General features: G+C 60.4%; 1 protein-coding gene across 9 annotated transcripts in view; it reads left to right on the plus strand.

Annotated features, from left to right (window-relative positions):
• Positions 1-13146, plus strand: part of PACS2 (phosphofurin acidic cluster sorting protein 2) — an 87173-nt gene that overhangs the window by 33916 nt on the left and 40111 nt on the right. For all 9 annotated transcript variants that reach the window (XM_045397677.3, XM_045397680.3, XM_045397678.3 and 6 more), the window contains exons 2-4: positions 1956-2043; positions 4608-4697; positions 7389-7514. In XM_045397677.3, the coding sequence (XP_045253612.1) occupies positions 1956-2043; positions 4608-4697; positions 7389-7514 (304 nt within the window). The remainder of the gene's footprint in view (positions 1-1955; positions 2044-4607; positions 4698-7388; positions 7515-13146) is intronic.

The following is a 13146-nucleotide window of genomic DNA, read 5'->3' on the forward strand; positions in this document are numbered from 1 at the left end:
CTCTATGCGCTACACTGACCCGATCTTGTTTGGAACAGGCCGCCCTGTGCATGACTTGGTCCCATGCAGAATCACACAGCCCGGCTGGTGACTTTGGTGGCCGTCAGGCCCTGCTCGCATCTGCAGCTCTGTCTGCGGAGAGCACCCTGTGGCCCTGCCTGCACGGCTCCCTTACCCCTGCCCGCACCACTGCTCCCCACTGCCTGCATGGTTCCCCCACCGCCTGCCCGCATGTCTTCCCCACCCCCGCCTGCATGGCTCCCCCACTGCCCACCGTCCACTGTCCCCATTGCACCTGCCACCTGCCGCCCTGCTGTCGAGTCAGGCGCGTCCCACCCAGGGAGCTCTGGTGTCTGCCCCTTGACTTCTCTCAGCTCAGTGGAGTGTAGACGGTATCGCCATCATCACCTGAGCAGCCAGGATGGGAGTGGGGTCTCCATGGTCCCCATTTTACAAATGGGTTGACAGGTGCTCAGGAAGCCCCGTGACGTCCTGGGGCCGCCCAGGCAGTCATACACAGGCTGTATCCAGCCAGTGCTTCCACTGCTGGGTGCAGGGATGTGTGCCAGAAGGGCCTGCCTTCCCACCACCATGTCCACACCCGATGCCCGGGGGTGGAGACGGAAGCACGTGGCAGCCACTGTGGGTGGCTGCGTTCCATGGCCTAGCTGTGTCTGGTGCCTGTTCTGGTGTTTTACATTCATACTTTGAGGGCCAAGCACCAGCCCAGGAGGTGGGTGCCACAAGCCCAGACGTCCCCAAGGGAAAGTGTCCTCAGCACAGACACAGCCACTCAGAGCTTGTTGGTCTTGGAACCTGAAGCCAGGCGGGGCAGGCAATGCCACCCCTGTCTGGACGGTGGTGCCTTCACCCTTCCGCTGTCCTGAGCAAGAAGAAAAATGAGCCAGGCTTCAAAGAGAGCTGTGCCAAAGTTTCTGGAAAGCTTGCCAGTGCGGGCGTCGCACCCACACACCTTCAGGCGGGGGGTGGTGGTTTGGGTATCTTTACTGGATGGATTTGGGGCCCTGGCGTGTGTACGGCAGATGCCCTGGGGAGATGCATGTTCACACGGGGCACCACTAGGCAGAGTGGAGGGTTGGGTCTACACCCTTCCACTCCCCAGGGACAGAGCCCTGGTCACTGTGGGTGTGTCCTTCAGACTGTCCCTGGCGTCTCCAGGACTCCTGTGGCCTCAGGACAGAATGGTGGAGGTGAAATGAACAGAAGGAAGGTTGGGGGAAAGCGTATCCCAGCCATGGGCAGGGGGGCCTGGGGTGGGCAGGACTGGGGGAGGCTGAGCCTGGGGCTGGATAGGGCCGTGGGAGACGGGAGGCCTGTGCTCTCACAGCTGGGAGCTTTCTCAGGACTCTCAGATCTTCTCTTTGTGGCCCATCATCCCTCCTACCTGCCTGTCCACAGGCCCACACTCGTCACCCTCGTCACCGTCCCCTGTGGTGACGGGGCCCCCCTCGTCACCGTCCCCTGGGGTGACGGGCCCCCCTCGTCGCCGTCCCCTGGGGTGACGGGGCCCCCTCGTCACTGTCTCCTAGGCCGAGAGCATTTGTCTCATAATTGCCACCAGTGTCCTGTGTTACTGCAGATCTTCTGTTGATTATGGTTTATTCTTAAATGAAAACTGAGTGAGTTCCATGGGAGGGAGGCTAACCCTCAGGGGCCTTCAGGAGATGAGACCTCTGGCCTGGCAGCCAACGGATGCTGAGGGGCACCCGCCACGTGCAGGGACAGCCGGGGTGATGTCTTGGAGCCCCGTGATGTCCTGGGTCACCCAGGCAGTCATAGGGAGCTCTGTGAGGTCCTGGGGCCGCCCAGGCAGTCATACCCTGCCCTGCACCCTGGGGTGCAGGCTCCCGGGGTGACGCAGTGTTGGGACGGCACAGGGCCACCTTCTGAGGAGAGGACGGAGCCCCGAGGCTGAGCTGTGTGTTGCCTTGCAGGTTGTGCAGCCTGACTCTGAAGAAGCTGGTGGTCTTCAAGGAGCTGGAGAAGGAGCTGATCTCCGTGGTGATTGCCGTCAAGATGCAGGTGAGGCCCCTTGCGCCCCTGGCCGTGGCTGGGTGCTGTGTAGGCTTTCCATGTGCCTGGGAGACAAGTCAGGCAGTGCGCCAGTGTGGGGCCCTGCGCCAAAACAGCGGGCAGCCCATGCCATCTCCGGGACTTGGGAATGACAGGATGCTCGTGGGTCCAGTCCTGTCCCGCACAAGGGAGGCAGGCCCGGCCTTCTGGGATGTGGACGTCACATGCATGGAGCCTTCCCAGGGCAGAGGTGCCCTCGGGTCACCTCACAGTGACGGACGGGCCCCAAGCACCTGGAGCCAGGGCTTCCCTGCTGCACTCAGCACCCACTTCCTGCCCACTTTCTGTGGGGTGGAGGGCACTCTGGGAGGTGAGGGCCTAGCCAGAACTCCCAGCCCCAGGTGCCAGGGCCTCTCTCCTGACCCTAGTGGGTCCTGTGACCTCTCGAAGGCTTTGAACAAGTAGCTGTTGCACAGGGGCCGTGCTGGCGTCTTCCCCATGCCTGGCCCAGGGCCTGCCCCTTCCTTGGGATAGACCTCTAACCTCTGGCATGGGGCCCTACCCCACACTGACCCTATTCCTTGGCCCCATTCCTCCCTCTGCCTGTCTCTGGTCCTGCCCCAGCCTGTGTCCTGACTGAGAGCTTGGCCCCAGGGCCCCTCAGAGCCCCCTCTCCAGCCCCTCCGTGTACCCCATGGACTGGCTGCCCATGCCCTCCCTGCCCACCCCAGCTCAGCAGCCACGTGGCCCTTGGCCTCCCTTGATCACCCCCAGCTCCTCGCCCGCTTCTCTTGTGGTGTCCTCTCCACCAGGCCGCTGTGGGGGAAGCAGCCAGCCTGGCCCTGCAGCCCCACCTGCCCCTCAGCCTTCTCTGGTGTGCACCTTCGCCTCCCTGGCTGGCGGCACACACTGTCCTTTTCCTGACACAGCTGGGTCCCTGCAGGTCCTCTGAGGGGGGATGCTAAGAGGGACCCTATGCAGAGCACATTTGCGGGGAAACATCTCTGAAGGGTCAAGGGGAAGAGGAGGGAGAGCCCAGACCACAACGCAGGGGCACCTGGGGAGAGGAGAGGGGACAGGAAGCTGGCCAAGGAGAGCCGCGCTGCCCCTTGCCGCACTGCACCTTAGGCCCCAGCGCAAAGGTAGGACCAGAGCCCCCGACGGGCGTCTCATGGAGCCCGAATATGGCCATGCGGGCCACCCGCACCTGTCCTGAGGCCCTGCTGCTCCCACCCGAACCTGGGCTGTCCCCAGGCTCCCGTTGTCTGTCCTGGACCTCTCGCCCTCCAGCCGCCTGGCACCTCTTATCCACTGTGGCCTGCGCGCCGGCCTCTGGGAACCTCGTGCCTGGGACCCCACAGTGGCTGCTTGTTTCTCGGAGCACGAGGTCTCCGAGCTCATCCTTATTGGGATGGTCCCATGTAAAACAACAGTGCAATAAGCACATTCAATCCATTAGGAATCTATTTTGATATAAAGTTTGCTGTTGGGGTCCTGTTGCCTTTCATCCAAATGACTCGTTATCCATTTAGCATAGGTGTGTATGATGTCTCCTGCTGGCCTGAAGCTCACTGGGTATAAACTGTGTTTTCAGGTGGTCATGCATTTCCTGCACCTACATCTAGGCTTCTACTACTCTCCTTTTTGTGACAGCTTCTCCATATTTTAAGTATCGTATCTCTGTATATTTTATTCTATGAGAGGACCAGTCAGCCCTGATCATTCTTCTTTTTAGAAAATGCTTTAGGCTGGACACAGTGGCTCATGCTTGTAATCCCAGCACTTTGAGAGGCCGAGGAGGGTGGATTGCTTGAGCTCAGGAGTTGGAGACCAGTCTGGGCAACATGACTAATCCTTGTCTCTTAACAAAATACCAAAATTGTTGTATTTTTTTTGTTTTTGTGGTGGTACATGCCTGTAGTCCTAGGTACTAGGAAGGCTGAGGCTGGAGGATTGCCTGAGTCTGGGAGGTCAAGGCTGTAGTGAGTTGAGACCGAGCCACTGCACTACAGCCTGGGTGACAGAGTGAGACCCTGTCTCAAAAAAAATAAAAAATAAAAAAATGCTTTAAGCGAAGCATGGGGGCACACGCCTGTAGGCTGAGCTACTTAAGAGGCTGAGGCAGGAGGATTGCTTGAGCCCAGGAGCTCAAGTCCAGTCTGAGCAACACAGCGAGACCTGTCTCTCAGAACCAAAACCAGAAGAGGCTTGGTGCCTCCCAGATTTGTTCTGCCAGGCAGACTTGGGCAGCGCAGTCAGGTGCTGCTGCATCTGATCGTGGAATCTGTTTTGTGATCGCGTTAACTTTAGCAGGAACCACTCCTGGCTTCTCTCTCATGTCTTAGGGCAGGTTCCTGGAGGTGGAACCTGTGGGCCGAAGGGTTTCGATGTTTTTAAGCTTCTTGGGAAAGATGCCGGGGCATCTCTGAGAATTATCCCAGCCTGTGCCTACCACCCCCTAGACTGCAGGGCTGCAATCCTGCCAGTTTTAGGTGCAGGAGTCATGGCATCTTTGCCTTGTTTCCTTCTGAGATGCAGTCCTTTGAACTAGAACAGGTCTTGCTTAATCACAGGGCTCCAAACGGATCCTGCGGTCCCATGAAATTGTGCTGCCCCCCAGTGGACAAGTGGAGACAGACCTGGCCCTGACCTTCTCCCTGCAGGTGAGTCTTTCACCAGTGGCGATGACACCCCCGTCGCCGTCCCCTGGGGTGACGGGCCCCCCCCGTCGCCGTCCCCTGGGGTGACGGGCCCCCCTCGTCGCCTTCCCCTGGGGTGACGGGGCCCCCTCGTCACTGTCTCCTAGGCCAAGAGCATTTGTCTCATAATTGCCACCGGTGTCCTGTGTTACTGCAGATCTTCTGTTGATTATGGTTTATTCTTAAATGATTAGAAAATTTGTTTTGGGCCGGGCGCGGTGGCTCAAGCCTGTAATCCCAGCACTTTGGGAGGCCGAGACGGGCGGATCACGAGGTCAGGAGATCGAAACCATCCTGGCTAACACGGTGAAACCCCGTCTCTATTAAGAAATACAAAAAAATAGCCGGGCGAGGTGGCAGGCGCCTGTAGTCCCAGCTACTCGGGAGGCTGAGGCCGGAGAATGGCGTGAACCCGGGAGGTGGAGCTTGCAGTGAGCTGAGATCCGGCCACTGCACTCCAGCCTGGGCGACAGAACGAGACTCCCTCTCAAAAAAAAAAAAAGAAAATTTGTTTTGGTTTACTAGGTTGAGTTTTTCTTTTCTTTTTTTTTTTTTGTCTGTCTGTTTTTTTGAGATGGAGTCTCTCCTTTTCACCCAGGCTGGTGCAATCTCAACTCGCTGCAACCTCCACCTCCCGGGTTCAAGCGATTCTCCTGCCTCAGCCTCCAGAGCAGCTGGGATTACAGGCACACGCCACCACGCCTGGCTAATTTTTGTATCTTTAGTTGAAACAGGGTTTCACCATGTCAGCCAGGCTGGTCTCGAACTCCTGACTACGTGATCTACCTGCCTCAGCCTCCCAAAGTGCTGGGATTACAGGTGTGAGACACCACACCCGGCCTAGTTTTTCATTCCTTATCTACGATAAAGAGAATGTAGGCCGGGTGTGGTGGCTCACGCCTGTAATCCCAGCACTTTGGGAGGCCGAGGCAGGTGGCAGGAGAATCACTTGAACCCAGGAGGTAGAGGTTGGTCGCAGTGAGCCAAGATCATGCCATAGCACTCCAGCCTGGGGGACAGAGTGAGACTCCATCTCAAAAAAAAAAAAAAAAAGAAAAAGAAGAAAAAAGAGAATGTAATAATGAGGGCCAAAAAAAAAACACCACTTATCGAGTCAAGGCTATTTTGCTCTTCTATTTAAAAAGATAGGAAAAATATGTGGAACCTCAGTATTGAAGTTCACAGCCCCTGGAGTCTCTGGCTGCACCCAGCAGTTAACAGGGCCTGTCCACTCAGTGTCGCCTGGCTCTGGGTGCCTCCGAGACCAGCCCTGGAATGGAGCGGAGAAGCCTCCCCTGGACTGTCCAGGGTGTTGACTGGAGGGCCGGCCCAGAGCAGCCCCAGATTGGTCCGGGTGACCACACGCCCTACCTTTGTTATCTCTTTGCTTCATTGTTATGAGATTGGTATTGTGTAAGTTTTGCAGGTGTATTTTCTTCTGGCTTAATATACTTGCTTTAAGATTAATAGTGTGTGCATGTCCATTCATTCCAAATTCATTAGAAGCCCTCTTTTCTCAGTGTAAGTGTGTGAGCTGGGCTGGGGCTCCGTGAGGACCTGCTGGGCTTGGGCCTCGTTCTGAAGCTCCCAGCTGGTTACATAGCAGCTGGGGTGTTGCCATTGAGTTTTGGAGTTGAGTTTTTTTTCTGTTTTGAGGAGTCAGGCTTATGGAAGGATAATTTCCATTTCCAGAGTGTATGGTGCTTTTTTTTTTTTTTTTTTTGAGACAGAGTCTCACTCTGTCGCCCAGGCTGGAGTGCAGTGGCGTGATTTCGGCACACTGTAACCTCCACCTCCTGGGTTCAAGCGATTCTCCTGCCTCAGCCTCCTGAGCGGCTGGGATTACAGGCGCCTGCCACATGCCCAGCTAAGTTTTGTATTTTTGTAGAGATGGGGGTTTCACCATGTTGTCTAGGGTGGTCTTGAACCCCCTACCTTAGGTGATCCGCCCGGCTTGGCCTCCCAAAGTGCTGAGATTACAGGTGTGAGCCACCGCGCCCAGCCCAGTGCTCCTTTTTTAAGTGCATGGTTCAGTGGGTTTTGACAAGCGTGCACGGACACGTCAGTGCCACTGCAATTAGAGTGGTGAACAGCCCCATCTTCCCCGAAGTATTTAAACTGATTTTTATTTGTATCTAAGAGATACTTGTGAACATCAGCTTGCTGGAGCCCTGCTGGACAGGGAGCCTGTGGTGAGACATGCAGGCGAGTTGGGTGCACAGGGGGCCTTGGAGAGAGAGCCCTCCCCACCCTGTGTGCCCCTTGCGTTAAAGCATCCTGGGTCACACCTTGCTGATGGCCTCAGGCACGTGAGCCGCCGCGCTGTTTCCGACTGTCCACAGGCACACTCAGCTATCCCGGACCCTGCGGCACATAGTCCTCGTCCGCCCGCTGAGACTGTTAGCATGGAGTGGGGCCCTTGGGGCCTGAGCCCTAGCGACTGGGTCACTCTCAGTTGTGTTGGGTAAAGGAAGGGCCCTGGGGACCAGCGTGCCCCTGGAATGAACTTGGGGGCCCGTCTGTGGGTGCCCTTCTGACTGCGTGAGCAGCAGGTTGGCCTGGCCGCAGGCTGCAGGGTGACTGGGCCATCAGAAGCCGTGATGCTGCCTTGGGCCCTGGTACACCCTCAGCTGCCACTCACACTTGTGCCCACAGTATCCTCACTTCTTGAAGAGGGAAGGCAACAAGCTTCAGATCATGCTGCAGCGCAGAAAGCGCTACAAGAACAGAACCATCCTGGGCTACAAGACGCTGGCCGTGGGCTCCATCAGCATGGCTGAGGTGAGTGCTCCGACTGGCGTGGCCTGCGTCGGGCTGGCCACCTGGGTGCCAGAGCATTTGCCCGTGGGAGATGTCTCTCCCGGGTCCAGATGTCCAGGGATCACATGAAAATGATGAGAGGAGCCTGGCGGCTGGGCTCCGCCGTAAGGGCCGGGTGTGGCCCCAGGTGGCGCTTCCTCTCTGACCTTCCCTTGCCACCCAGTGTGGCTCCCCACATGCCTGCAGCCCTGTGCATGCCCCTCTAATGAGCCTGTCCTGCCCTTCAGGGGAGGCTGGGTTTTGGGTCGGGCTGCTCTGGAGTCCTTTCCGTGGAGGAATCGCCGCCGTCCCCGCACTGCGGGTGCCTCCTGTGATGGGTTCGTGTCCGTCCCCGCACTGCGGGTGCCTCCTGTGATGGGTGTGTCACCGTCCCCGCACTGCGGGTGCCTCCTGTGATGGGTTCGTGTCCGTCCCCGCACTGCGGGTGCCTCCTGTGATGGGTGTGTCACCGTCCCCGCACTGCGGGTGCCTCCTGTGATGGGTTCGTGTCTGTCCCCGCACTTCGGGTGCCTCCTGTGATGGGTGTGTCACCGTCCCCGCACTGCGGGTGCCTCCTGTGATGGGTGTGTCACCGTCCCCGCACTGCGGGTGCCTCCTGTGATGGGTGTGTCACCGTCCCCGCACTGCGGGTGCCTCCTGTGATGGGTGTGTCGCTGTCCCCGCACTGCGGGTGCCTCCTGTGATGGGTGTGTCACCGTCCCCGCACTGCGAGTGCCTCCTGTGATGGGTTCGTGTCCGTCCCTGCACTGCGGGTGCCTTCTGTGATGGGTTCGTCCTGTGATGGGTTCGTGTCCGTCCCCGCACTGCGGGTGCCTCCTGTGATGGGTTCGTGTCCATCCCCGCACTGCGGGTGCCTCCTGTGATGGGTGTGTCACTGTCCCCACACTGCGGGTGCCTCCTGTGATGGGTGTGTCACCGTCCCCGCACTGCGGGTGCCTCCTATGATGGGTTTGTCACCGTCCCCGCACTGCAGGTGCCTCCTGTGATGGGTGTGTCACCGTCCCCACACTGCGGGTGCCCCCTGTGATGGGTGTGTCACCGTCCCCACACTGTGGGTGCCTCCTGTGATGGGTTCGTGTCCGTCCCCGCACTGCAGGTGCCTCCTGTGATGGGTTCGTGTCCGTCCCCGCACTGCGGGTGCCTCCTGTGATGGGTTCGTGTCCGTCCCCGCACTGCGGGTGCCTCCTGTGATGGGTTCGTGTCCGTCCCCGCACTGCGGGTGCCTCCTGTGATGGGTTCGTGTCCGTCCCCGCACTGCGGGTGCCTCCTGTGATGGGTTCGTGTCCGTCCCCGCACTGCGGGTGCCTCCTGTGATGGGTTCGTGTCCGTCCCCGCACTGCGGGTGCCTCCTGTGATGGGTTCGTGTCCGTCCCCGCACTGCGGGTGCCTCCTGTGATGGGTGTGTCCGTCCCCGCACTGCAGGTGCCTCCTGTGATGGGTTCGTGTCCGTCCCCGCACTGCGGGTGCCTCCTGTGATGGGTGTGTCCGTCCCCGCACTGCGGGTGCCTCCTGTGATGGGTGTGTCCGTCCCCGCACTGCGGGTGCCTCCTGTGATGGGTGTGTCCGTCCCCGCACTGCGGGTGCCTCCTGTGATGGGTTCGTGTCCGTCCCCGCACTGCGGGTGCCTCCTGTGATGGGTGTGTCCGTCCCCGCACTGCGGGTGCCTCCTGTGATGGGTTCGTGTCCATCCCCGCACTGCAGGTGCCTCCTGTGATGGGTGTGTCCGTCCCCGCACTGCGGGTGCCTCCTGTGATGGGCGTGTCCGTCCCCGCACTGCGGGTGCCTCCTGTGATGGGCGTGTCCGTCCCCGCACTGCGGGTGCCTCCTGTGATGGGCGTGTCCGTCCCCGCACTGCGGGTGCCTCCTGTGATGGGCGTGTCCGTCCCCGCACTGCGGGTGCCTCCTGTGATGGGCGTGTCCGTATCCTGCTCTGGCCCAGGATTGGCTGAGCAGGAGGAGCAGGACAGGCGTCAGCTCCATGCAGGGGCCACCGACCATACCTGAGCAGGGCGGGGGCAACACCCAGAGGTCAGAGGGGGTGGCTGGAGTTCCCTGGAGGGGAAAGAAGGGGAAGTACCTCAAAAGGAAAGGAAACAGCCAAGCAGCAGCCCACCTTGTTCCAGAGGACCCGGAGTTCCCAGGAGGCCGTGGTGGGGTGTGGGGGCTCGGGAGAAGACACCCCAGGCTGAGGCCTCGGACTTTCTCATGAACCCTTTTGGGGCTGCAAGATTGGCTCTGGGAGAAGGCGCAGCCCAGGGCCCCAGACCCGTTTGTCTCTTTTGCTTCAGAACTTTCCCCATCGTGGGGCTGTGTTCAGGGGTCAAGGGGCTGCGGGCGTGAGTGGTGCTTAGGGCATGTGAAGCTGTGTCGCTGCCTGCCTGGGGCCTGGGAAGGTCAGCCAGGGCAGCCCCTCATTGGGAGCCGGAGCTGCCAGAGCCCCCCAGCCCCTCTTCGTCCCGCTGGGTCCCCCTGCTCCTGGGGCTTGGGGCTAGGACGGTGGGTGTGCCTACTTGTAGCTGGTTGCCCCACACCCCCCTGGAGCCTGCAGGCCTCCTGTCTCCCAGGTCAAGTGCTAGGTCCCCCAGATCCTCACACACCCCCACTTACGCATCCAGGACAAGCACCAAGCATTACTCTGGGCTCAGCCCTCCCCACTGCCCCGGGAGATGGGAGCGTGGAGGGTACGGGAAGCAGCAGTGGCGTCCCGAGGCCTCACTTCTCTGTGCCGCCACATGGCCTCAGACAAGCCTTGCAGTCTCCCGGGTTCCTTCGGCAAACTACGGACAGCATGGGTGGACCGGGCCTCCAGGCTGCATTTCCCAGGGCCCTGGGACCCCTCTGGTGGCCTGGAGCTGCCTGTCATCCCAGCCTCCCTGCTGCAGGCTCAGCGATGGGTGAACAGGTGGCTCAGGGGTGCTCTCTGGGCCATGAGAGCCTCCTGGGAGCTGCTGCCTGCTTCCTGTGGAGCAGGAGGGTCCGGGCACTATGGGGAGGTCATGCAGGCTCTGTTTCCCATTAGCCATGCAGGTGATGTCCTGTGGATCCCTGCCAGTCCCTGTGAACTCCCGCCCCTGGGCCGCTCCGCCTACATCTCTCAGTGCTGAGGCTCCTGCGCTGCCAGCCCTGCCTGCACCGCAGCGCCCCAGGCCGCTCCTCCCTGCCCTTCTCAGCGGTGGCGCCCCTCTCAGCGCTGGCGCTTCTGTGTTGGGCGTCCTTGCCCTGAACGCTAGCCTCTGCTCCCAGGCCCCTCCCTCGCCTGCCCTCCCAGCCTTGGGCTGTCCCCTGCTGATCCCTGGGGAGAGGCTGGAGCAACCTTCCCCCACCCCAGGCCACACCAGCCACATTGCCTGCTCCTTGTCATCTGTTCTTCATTCTTGGAAGAAAAGCCCCACCCCTGGATGTAGTCCCAGTGCCCTGCCCCTGAGCCTGTGGCCCCACCCCAAGGCTCCCTCGCCCTGCACCTGTGGCTTCCAAAGCCGAGGTCGTCTGCCTGCTCCTCACTCTCCCCTCCACCGGCTCCTCCAGGTCCTCAGGGCGTCCTTCCACCTTCCACCGGCGGCCTGGCCCCAGAACCTAGTTGGGCCCTCCCATGTGTCCCCGAGCACCAGGGCGGCTCATGGGCTCACTGTGTCCTGCCGCCTTTGGGGCTGGCTCCCACCTGTGAGCGTTGCTGGCTGGTTGAGAGTGTGAGCGCGGGAGATTGCGGAGGCAGGACAGCCCCGTGGGCACAGACGGACGCAGGTGGCGGAGGTGGGGGGCTCTCACCAGGTGGTCTCAGGCAGCTGTGCCGTGGGGGCTTGCTGGCTCCGAGACTGCACGACTGAGGCAGGGGTGAAGGCATGGGTGCTGCCATAGGGACTGTTGTGAGAGTGGGGTGTGGGTGAGGCTGGCGCCATGCGTTTGAGAGTAGTGCTCGGCTGGAGGGAAGGGTCCTTGAGGGCACAGCGTGGGGTGAGGCGGGCCATTGGGTGGACTCGAGGCCAGGGCGGAGAGTGTGGTGGGAGAGGATGCGGGGGGCACCTGCCCAGGGCCTCCGGGCTGTGGGGAGAGCAGAAGGCGATGGCCGTGGGGACACAGGTGTCACCTCCCTTCAGATGGGTGCACACTCGGGGCAGGAGGGACTGAGCAGCCTGGGCCCTGCCATACCCTAACCCTGCCCTCACCACGTGCTCATTTTGAGTGAGTTGAGCCCAGAGCCCTGACCTGTCCAGCCCTCACTCCGAGGCTGAGGAAGTGGAATCCAAGGTGGCCCAGGGTAGGGGCCGGGCCTCACGGGTGCCATGAACTGAACACCAGCGTGGGACGGCTTAGGTCTGCAGGCTGACCAGCAGTTCTGGCTGAGACCATCAGGAGTGACCACAGCCCCAGGGCCTGCTTGGCACGCGCCTCTGCCTGCCACCTCTCAGGAAGGTTGAGCTGACTGCGGGCGGTCCCCCTCAGAGGCAGCTCTGCAGAGGCAGGCATGCGATGGGGACAGACGTGGGGCTTCTCCTATGGTGTGGCTCTCGGAACTCACCCCAGCACCCACAGAGGGAGCGTGTAGGGGTGGGCGTGTGTAGGGGTGGGCGTCCGTGTGGCCAGACCACCCCGGGGCCCCAGCCTGGGGGATGCAGGCATGCTAGCTGGTGGCCATTGTCTGAGGCTGGGGCCTGTGGGCTCCTTGACAAGAGAAGAAGGTTGACAGACCCATGACCAGGCGTAGGGGTGACCTGGGAGTGTGGTGGTGGCTGAGGGAGCAGCCATGCTTCTTTGCACAGCTGGGCTCCCTCTCGTGGCCTCGCCACAAGCTGCACATGCCACTTGGGCCAGGTCCAGCCCAAGGGCACCTGTGAGGGGCGGGCGGCTCACGGTGGGACACAGGAAGACCTCAGGGTAAGGATAGAATGGAGCATCACCCTGACCGTTTGCATGCTGGATCCCCTTTAGTTTCTCTGTGAGTGTCTGCACGGCTACAGGCTGCTGATGACAGCCCAGTCAGGCATGGGCTGTGCGTCCATGGGGGCCCCATGAGAATACGATGGCTCCGTGGTGGCCCCGTGAGCATGTGATGGCACTGGACACTTCCTATCTCCTGATGATGTGGTAGCCATCATAACACCATAGCACAGTTACTTTATCACTGTATGAATTCAGTGTGGCCCGAGTGTCCTGGGCCTGGCCACACACACGCCCACCCCTACACAGTGGTGCATGGTGACGTCCCAGGCCTTTACGTCACTCACTCACCCACCAGCTCGTCCGGAGCTACCTCCAGCCCTACAGCTCGTCCGGAGCTACCTCCAGCCCCACAGGCTCTGCCGTCGTCAGTGCCCTGTTCACAGGCACCACTTTATATCTTTTATGCTTTATTTTTACTGTGCTTTTTTGTTTGTTTTTTGTTTTTAAATTTTTTCGTGACATGGTCTCACTTTGTCACCAGGTTATAGGGCAGTGGCGCGATCTCGGCTCACTGCAACCTCCACCTCCCGGGTTCAAGTGATGCTCCTGCCTCAGCCTCCCGAGTGGTTGGGATTGCAGGTGCTCGTCACCACACTCAGCTAATTTTTGTATTTTTAGTAGACACAGGTTTCACCACGTTATCCAGGCTGGTCTT

Source organism: Macaca fascicularis, chromosome 7 (genome assembly GCF_037993035.2).
Source record: "Macaca fascicularis isolate 582-1 chromosome 7, T2T-MFA8v1.1".
Classification (NCBI taxonomy): Eukaryota; Metazoa; Chordata; class Mammalia; order Primates; family Cercopithecidae; genus Macaca; species Macaca fascicularis.